This window comes from Boleophthalmus pectinirostris, unplaced genomic scaffold (genome assembly GCF_026225935.1).
Source record: "Boleophthalmus pectinirostris isolate CB_2022bp ecotype Guang Dong unplaced genomic scaffold, ASM2622593v1 HiC_scaffold_1, whole genome shotgun sequence".
Taxonomy (NCBI): Eukaryota; Metazoa; Chordata; class Actinopteri; order Gobiiformes; family Gobiidae; genus Boleophthalmus; species Boleophthalmus pectinirostris.
The window spans coordinates 19535827-19545870 of NW_026570970.1; the positions used below are offsets into that span (position 1 = coordinate 19535827).

The 10044-nt window shown below is 37.4% G+C and overlaps 1 protein-coding gene across 1 annotated transcript in view; it reads right to left on the minus strand.

The window, feature by feature from the left end:
• il1rapl1a (interleukin 1 receptor accessory protein-like 1a) overlaps positions 1 to 9303 on the minus strand; it is a 146080-nt gene extending 136777 nt beyond the window's left edge. Inside the window, exon 1 of the mRNA XM_055149585.1 lies at positions 9213 to 9303. Within this exon, the coding sequence (XP_055005560.1) occupies positions 9213 to 9303 (91 nt within the window). The remainder of the gene's footprint in view (positions 1 to 9212) is intronic.
• Positions 9304 to 10044: the final 741 nt, after the last annotated feature.

Here is a 10044-nt window from a genome sequence, read left to right on the forward strand (position 1 = left end):
GACTTGATCTGTCAATAAACTATTACTGTGTTTTCCTCCACCAGAAATTGGAGGATTTAATGTCCAATAGTGTCATGTGCAGGACTGGGGCGATGAGACAAGCATGACAAGTAAGAGACTCTACATCTTATTTGTGTGTCATTTTGTCCATCTGCCTGACAGAGCAAACCTATAGACGGCCACATTTGGTTTTTAAAAGTGTCAGAGAAATGGTGCTAAAATGATTTGTGAAATGAGCAGAGGGAGCGCCTTGACAAATAAATTAAGTGAATGACTGACTTGCACCACTTATTGCAGGGTTATCCAAGCGTCAGCACCACAGAACTTCATCCCCCACAATGCCGCGGGGCCATGTCAGATTTACAGTTATCCATGACAGCCCCTTATCAGGGATTTGGAGCACGACTTTGCAGCGTCATCGCAATATTGGCTGTCTCATTTTTATCCTTAGGGAAACCGTCAGGGGGTCATTGTTGCCAGATCACACATACGGAAATCTTCAATATAATGCACACTTCCATGACGTGTGCAGTGGGGATCATTGGGCAGATAGCGAGTTGACAGCAGTGGCTTATGGGACACTACGCTACATTACGCCGACATCACAGCTGGTTCCACTCTTTAAGTCCATTCTATTTTTAACATGGGGCCAGCTCAGGTTGTGGAGGCAAGGTCTATTAAACCGATAACTAGAATGGAAACTATAAAGGCAGTTGTGAAACGACAAGGGTGTTTCTGGCAAAACATTAGAAAGTTAGTCACAATTTGGCATAAAACATGTCAAAATTATTCATTATTCATAAGTATAAGAATGATGAATTTAAAACAATTTAAAATATATATATCTTTTGAATGCATGGTCAGCCGTCCTTGGCACCATATAACAAGAAGCTAGAACGCATGGAGAGTTGCTTCTGTTGCTTCCACCAGCATTTTATCGTATGCCAATCTCAGATCAATACAACATTACTTGACTTTTTTGTATTGTGTATTGAGATTTACTGTTGTATGTAAAGTACTTTAGTCAACTGTGGTTGTTTTTAAATGTGCTATACAAATAAATGTGTGACTTATCTTGAATACCCTTCCATTGTAGCAAAATATTTTACTTGTTTTATAAATAGCTACAAATTCTTTTTACACCACTGAACTAATAACTAATAACACTGAACTAATAACTAATAACACAATACTGTATATTAAAGCATAATAACCCCTTGCTTAGTGTTATTTTGTTTGTATGCAAATGTAATGAGAATTAACATTATTTTCAAATAGTTTTTTTGTACATGAGGGCAGCACAAGTTGTACAAGTAAGGCTCTATTTACCACAACAACAACAGTTTGAAGTATGGCAAATATTACAAAAACAAGACAGTGACTGCCTCTGTGCTTTTACAAATCATAGTTACAAAATCTGAACAGTAAAATGTTGGAAAGAGCAAATTGAAATCCAGTAGTTGAACGCTGTTGAACGACCCCATTATTTACATTGTACCTATAATGTGGGTTCAATAAAAACCTTAGGGGCAATTGAATAAACTCTCCCGCACTCTACAAATTAAGTGAGGTGGTTTTTGTTGCGGTGTTGGACTTAAGAGCAGCGTGCCTTGGTTCTCCACTGCGGCGCACTCATCCCTGCAGGCAGCCTTTAAAAGCCATTACTCCAGCTAACAGGCCAGTCAGCAGGCCATGGATGTGTTTAGTGATGTACTCGGCTTGGCGTACTCCACACAATCGGAAATGAACAAAATGTGCACACGACAACTTGAAGTGGTGGTTGTCTGCATGGAAATACTATTGCTTTATATAGAATGTTCCACTAAACTAAACCTTTCACGAGGGAGACAAGCAGGATACGGCACTATGCTACATTACAATTCATATCTGTGGAGAGTCGCCCCTATTCACAGAGGGGAGTATTTTTGAGGAACAGAAACACACAAAATTGTAATGATAAATGCTAGATGCATAATATGTTTAATGTGATACCATAGAACATTCAGGAAAGAGCAGACCCTCCACCTGAAATGTTACGCAGTGCACCTATAACTATTCCTACCACAACAACACCACCATTTCTAAGCAATATTATCATATAGAGGTAGGCAACGATAAGAGAAATGAAAGCCTTCATATTTTTTTTTAGGATTATCTCATGTATATGCAAGTGTCTTGGTTTGAAATATTGCTCAAAACGAGAAGAGTGTTAAGTTAACCACAAAAGTGCAGAAATATCACAGGATTACATTGCTAGTTAGTTTCATTTTTAATTTTAAAGATCTTTTAATTAGACACATCTCGTGAAAAGTTTTAGAACACCACACTTTTTCCAGTTTTTTGGTATTTACTGTTTACTGTTAACCAAAATGGATTTTAAACAAATTCTTGATTCATCAAAGTGTCCACCTTTGGCAGACATAAGAGCTGAACACATTCGTGACATTCTTTTTTACAACAGAAATCAAATATTGTCTAGAAAGTTCTCCCTAAGTCTTTTGCAGAAGTTCCCACAAATGTGTGGCACTTTTAGGTTGCTTGGTTTTCACTCTTCTGTCCAGTTCATCCCAAACCAGCTTGATTGGGTTTAAGTCTGGAGACTGTGCTGGTCACCCCATGTTTTCATACTTACCATCTTGTTCTTTTTTCATAAGGTAGTTTTGGCAGAGCTTGGACTTGTGTTTTGTTATCTTTTATCTTTTTTTTTAAACCCCTGGCTGTTCAGTACTTACCTTTGTACCATTTCAAGCTTTTCATTGGACTTGCATGACTTGAATTGCAATAAATAACTGGAAAAATTAGGGTGTTCTCAAACTTTTGACCGGTAGTGTACATATATTGTTGCTAAAAAAGTATCTGTAATATACTGCTGTTTTTATGAATCAGTGTATCATGTGCAATATATTGATTATTGCATGTATATTGTGATAATATCGTATTGTGAGTCATGTATTGTATCAATTTGCAGCCCTAATAACTACGTATAGTACCAGTAATAAATCCAAACATCTTGAGTAGCTACAAGTAACAAGTAAACATTTGAATATACAATATACATGAAAAATAAAGATGTCCGAGTGGTGTTAATTACATCTGAATCAGTTGTACTCAGATGCTCACACTTGTATCCTCTTGTCTAGCATGAAATGGGAGGGATGTGGGTCGTAGACAAACAAGCAGGACCCATGGGGCAAACCTGTGATGATACACTACATGCGACCTTTGACCCAGGGAGAGCCAGTGCTACTGTCCCAGAGCTGGAGTGATTAATGGGGGAGCCCTCAGGTAGAAGTGGAGCATGAAAGTGTGTTTTTAAGGGCGCTGCAGCGGCTAACAGAGGTAATGTAAAAAGCACTGGTCCTAAATTATCCAATTAGCCCTGGATTTATGGCCTACCCAACAAGATTAGAGGAGCAATGATCGTTTTTGACCAAAGGCAAAATATTTAATGTAACCGCTGTTTCCATTCATTTAGATGGCTGTAGCAACCTTGGGGAAATCAATTTTTCCATTATTTAAGACAAGACTTTAGTCATTTTGAGACCACTATTGCAATATATATCCTTACCTACCTCTTGTATATAGCAGATATACTGTATATTTTATATTACTATATTTAGATATTTTATTTTTACTTGTACGTTTACATTTTATAACTATGCCTTATTTGAAACCTGTCTTTTGCGATTTTTGCTACTTATTTTGAATTTGACCTTAATAATTATATTTTTGCTCTTTGTAATTATAACATATTGTGATATGTGTGCTACTATGTCCAAATAATTTCCCTTGTGGATCAATAAAGTTTGTCTAAGTCTATATATTTAAATTGCACATACACGAATACAGGCCATCTAATACACATGATCATTTATAATACAGATACATTTTACCCATCTGTTACAATCTAAAATAAATAAGCTATATGTTTTTGAAAGATACAGAAATTGTGCTTTTACAAGAAAAAAAAGGTTTAAATAATAGAAACATGTACTGTATGATTTTGTATTAACAGCATTTGTACAGTAGTTTGATGCATGGAGTTGTAACAGCTCCACTCACGACTGTGGCTCTTCCGGGACAATTAACTTTTATCACCAGTTATCAAAAGATCCGCTGCTCTGTCCGCAGCAACTGGCTATAATAATGTGCTAATGTCATGAAAACCTGAGGCCAACAAACATATTTATTTGCTAAATTAATCTTGGTATTAACAGCTTAAAATATGTTGCCTCAAGCATAAACGGCAGATGGTTAATTCATATACTTTGAACAATGTTCCCTGATTTCTTTGTTATTTTTTTTCTAAATTACATTCAAAAATCGCCCTAGACAAATTATATCCAATTAAATCCACAAAAGTTAATGAAACACAATTTATCCTCAAAAGTGTAATTATTGTCTCCAAACCTCATCAGATTTTTTTCTTTGAGAATTCCTCATTTTTTGCAACAGACAATTCCAGCAGTTGATATTGAGGTAAAGGTTCCTACAGATAGTTAATAAACTTCAATTGTGTTTCAAGCCTGCTGCAAATTGGTAATTGTGTTTGCACGCACTAAAGAGAGCCTGTCCTGTCTCATTACACTTCCCTTCTGTAGGTCTTATCAGTGGGACAGAGGGGGCTGAGACTGGCCCTCACGGTTCTGACTGGGCCAAGCTGGTTCAGAGATAGACACTATAGCAGGCTGATGGATGGGGCCTGACAGCTTGTCTCTGTCAAAGTCCCCCGGAGTAAATCTCACAGTCAGCCAGGCCTTGGTCACTGCACTGCGAAAATACAACCGCCTCAAAGCATTCATTTCACAGCAGTCCACAGCAAACAATTCAGCAACTTAGAGTGCATATGGGCAGCATACGGATGGTGTGCACTGTATAAACTGACCAGGCGGAACATTTGGACCACTGACAGTTGATGTGAAAAACCCTCACTCTATGTACTAGTATTGTTAGGAGGCTGAATACTAGGCAGACAGCAAACATTTAGTTCCCAAAGTTTATGTGTGTGGGTTTTGTGGGGGGTATATATACCCATATATACCCACCCACAGTCTAAAATAACCTGGACTATAGATTGGCACAAAAAAAATTAAACATTGTTGCTCATTGCATTATCATGCATCATCTTTGCACCGTTATTCTATTTCTATATTTTATTTTTACTTGTACATATATATTTGTATAATTAAGCCTTATTTGGCACCAGTTTCAAATTATATCCCTTGTGGATCAAGTCTAAAGACTACAGTGGTTAAAAAAGAAATGGCTGTTTAAAGATTAAATGTAAGCAGTAAGACATTTATACTCCACAAATTGAATGAGATTAAATTATTCAAATAAAATAATTTGTGCCACCATAGTCTTCCCCAAATCACACAGTGGGGACTGAATTCTGTATAGTTACAGTGAATTCATAAAAAAAAAAGTGTCATGTAAACATGGAGATAAGAAATGGGTTAAAATAGGTTGAGGTTACGGTTTAGGTTAGGTTATGCTAATTATGGATAAGGTTAGGATCAGTCTACAGGAAATTAAAGTGAGTCATTTTTATGTGTGAAGCAAGGGAAATGGGCAAGAGTTTTATTGTATGAAAATGTCATCATAAATCATTTTAATGAAAAGAACCAATGACTGGTAAAGAGCTCATCTGCTCACGGCCTACTGTATTTTCAACGGTTGTAAGGATATGATCATAAACAAAATCCACAAATTCTCAAAAGTCCATATTTTCCCTGTGAAGTTTTAAATGGTTCAGTCCCATTTACAGGACAGGTTTGGTTTCAATCGCATGCTTCGGTTTAGTTCTTTCCTTCTTAACTGTATCCAGATATAAAGACCCATATATTGCTATTCAACAGTTTTGTCTCTATTGTGCAGTCCTACATTCTAGTCCATTTGCTATCCCATAGTGGCTGAGTGGTCATTAAAAACATGCGCGGTGCAAAGGTGTGGCACAAACAATGAGGGAATAAGAGACACATGCAGCTCCTATCTACACCTTTGGGAAACTCATTAATTCAGGTAACACAGGCTTGGGCTGACTCCACATTGAATAATTATAGGATTTCAGAGAGCTACAACTCTAGGAATCCGGCGTGGACACTTGGGGGGAGAAAATCAATTGAAGTGCAGCTTTATCCAGTGCCTCTTGAGGGCTAATCAAGTCCTCATAGCTGATCCGTTATCCATAGCTCCTCAAGGTTGAGAGATGAAACTCCCATGTATTTACCCAAACCTGCAAGAAATCACAAACTAGTCCCATGTGAAGCCAGCTGCACAAAATATACAAATCTTTCACAGCACTTTCAACAATAACCGCACAACACATGGCTGGGTGCTCCGAGAGACGCGTCAGGAACGGTCATCTGAAGTTAATATAATGGCAGCCATGAGAGACCAACTGCTTCATCCCCTTCACCCCGAACACATGAAGACTAATGTCCCAAACCTTTGACCCAGAAACAATCACCCACCCGAGGCCCTATCCTGCAATTAATCATCTTTACCGCTGCATTTTGTGCCCGGTGCCGACACTTCACATATATCCACTTCAATTTGTCAAAAGCCAATACTGCAGCAACAGAACAGGGCACTATAGAAGTGAGGGGGAAAGCTTCACAATCTGTTTAGATACGTAACAGCACAATAGTTCTGCAATTCATTTGATTTTTCTTGTAACCCTCAAAAGCTTTGACACTAACAAACTGGACTGTACTAATACAATTTTTACAGAACAGTTAGTATTAGCCACCTTTATTTATACATATTGAATGAATTCTGTGTATTCAACAAGTAATTAGCATCCACAGTGTTTATCAATTAAGGCTTTAGAAATTCAATCACCACAAATCCTACTTTGCAACTATTTTTTTCAATCCCTTTATTATTCGCTGTAGCTGTAAATTTTGTCCAAATAAGAATTCATAATTTTTGCTTCCTTCCATATTACAATGTGCACACTTTTGTTTGTTTTCAGGAAATCCAAATATTGTATTTTGATTTACCAATGACACACGACATGTCTAATAACCTATAATATGTACAGTGTCATGTGATGGTGCTGCTCTCACACCTCTGTTATAATGTTTCAGACAGATGCAGGAGCCTCTCAAAGAGCCATTAAATAGCTTAACTGCCTGCTGACACTCCATCACCTTTGACCCCTTGGCTGGGCGGTAATATTGACTTCAGCTATCAATATTTGAGTGAAGGACCCAGAGGAGTCACTTGATTGATCCGATGTGCTGTCCGAAGATCCGATCTATATGGATATCCTTGGAAGACCGAAAACAGCGGCCACATAGGTGTGATACAAGCAAGCAGCAACATGGAGCCAATTCATAAGGACAAACAATGGGCCAAACACAAAGCCACTCAATCAATAGGAAGAGTGATGCAGCTACAGCAGATAATGTAACACAACTCGGTGTCTCAGTGGATATTTGTCAAGACAGCCAGCTTGGTTATATAATTAATATCCCATGTTAGCAATGAATATACTGAATACATTGTAATTATTATGCTATTGATTTTTTAACCTTGTAGAATCAATAATATTTGACTGGTATTCAAGTTAAAGGGCCCATATTACACTATTTTCTGATGTGTTATAATGTTTAAAAAACATATCTGGAGTTGTGTTTTGTTTAATTCACAGCACAACTCTGCATATTTAGGCTGTGTTCTTCTCTCAAACTGAAAACACTCTGTTCAACCTTGTGGTGTCATGTTGTAATACAGGAAGTGCTCCACCATGTTTTTAAACTCCATACACCTTAGATTTCAATCCTCGAATTGCCAGTCTTTACTGAAGAAAAGGTAAAAGGCTTCTGTTAATCTAAAAACTACCGTGTCAAGACATCACAAGGTGGAACAGAGCATTTTGGGCTTTGGAGATGTAGACAGACTAAATAATAAATAAAAATAAAGGATTACTCAATCATGTGGGAATGAAACAAAACACACTCCACGTATGCTTTTGAGGAGGCAAGAAGATTCTAACACGACTAAAAGCTCACTACTCTATTCAGCACAATAGGACCTTTAACAGTACCTATGCTGGTTTGACTATGTATGAGACAAGCTAAAAAAAATAGTACGTATAGTTTTCCATGTCTTGGCAAGATTGCTACACATCAGCAGCCTCACCACATTACTCTTTCACAAGTTGGCCTGCTGCTCTTTGTGTCAGTTTGTTCCTTCAATATGAACGAGAAAACTAAAGGTCAGATCTTAGGTCTTTAGATATTCCTACTCACTGTGGTTACACAATACAATGTGTGAGTTAAGGCACAAATATCATGTAGTGGTGAGAGGGCACACAGAAGCCAATGGTGGTCTGATCAGCGAATGAATACTGCATTTCATGAAGCCTGTCACGATAAATACTATATTGATTTCATTCAATACATGACAGATGAAACAATACTTTTTGGGGGTCAAAAAATGTGGTTATTTTTCTGTCCTACGATAAGATTTGAGCTGTTGAGGGCTGAATTATAGAATCTATGACTCATTATAAAGATAAACTTACTACTTAAAAGTTGCATTCTCTTATGTATTTATTGTAATTCATATTTTGTTACAATATTTTACATTTAGAATAATTTTTTGGTAATAATTCAGCAATTTAATCATTGGGCAATATTTACTTCAGCAATATATCACACTATAACAAAATTTGCTATTGTGGCAGGTCTAATTGCCCTATATTTTCACTGTGTGAAATATATGTATAAACATTTTGTATAGAATCACCATTAAGAACATTTTATCTGGGTTTGTAAGAATTTGTACTATAGCAGTTACATTACCCTGGGCATAAAGCTACGAGATGAATCAAAATCTACATCGCAGTTGGAATGGTTGCACTACCAATCTTTAAAGACTGCCTTTGTTTAGGTAATCCTCCGCAAACAAGAAAATATCCTCTTCACTGTATCTTATTATGGTATATAAAACTCGCTAATCCTGTAGTTTAAAGCTCTACAAACATATTCTTAAAAGCATGAGATTTGTAGTATAGCTGTTCAAAACTTCAATGAATCTTTATTAAAACTGTGACCCTAATCAGTGAGGAAATTCTTTTTTATTTTTTTCTCTACATGGACAGTTGCTGATATTAATAAAGGTGAATACTTCGCAAGCTACAAAATTACGGTAACTTCCTCCACTTAATATGCAGTAGTGTGTGTGCCTGAGAGTTCTCATACCTGAGCCCCTCTTGGAGACCAACTTGACCTCCTTGGCACTCTTGGTCAGCGTGATGTAGAAGAGGATCAGCAGAGGGCTAGGAGGTCTCATCTTCCCCCCGCTCCTCAGGCCTAAATCACACAAACACAAAAGAAGAAGAAACAGAGGAAGAGTCAGTCAAAGGATCATGTACACACGCGCCACTATCACATCAGGATACAAGCTCACATCAAAACAGCCGCCTCCATTCCCCCTGGGGGGCCTTCCTTCTAATGATTTTTCTCTCATCATTGCTACAGAGACAGGTTATCGCAGCATGGATATATTTCATGAAAACTGTTCCCCGGGATGCTGACAAATCAATAAAGAAATAATTACATGTGTAAGAAACATCAGCTTCATTAGAAATCAGAAAGACCTTGAAGAAAATTTGAGATCAACACCTGGTGATGGCTTGATACAGTCCATACCTCTGTCCCTTAAGCACCAGTATGCATGAATTTCAAGTGTAATTGATGGAGGTGACTCATTCTGCAGCACCCAACCTGCAAGAGTGGAAGGCACCATCTAACATGGACCAATTGTCTCTTAATAGTCAGTCCTTATTATAAAGCAGGATGCAGTTAACACAGCTCTACGTGAGGGGTGTGACTAATAGGTCCAATAAAACATTGGTAATTCAGGAGAAAATTTGAGAGCTTTCATAGTTTTATCTCACATTCACCCACATCCATATATGCCCATTTAAAATACGTTCAAAGTGCTAGCATACATGGATCTTCTTTTTATTATGATTGAGTGTGTATGACACAAATTAATAACCAAACCACTCTCAACTTTCAACACTAATTT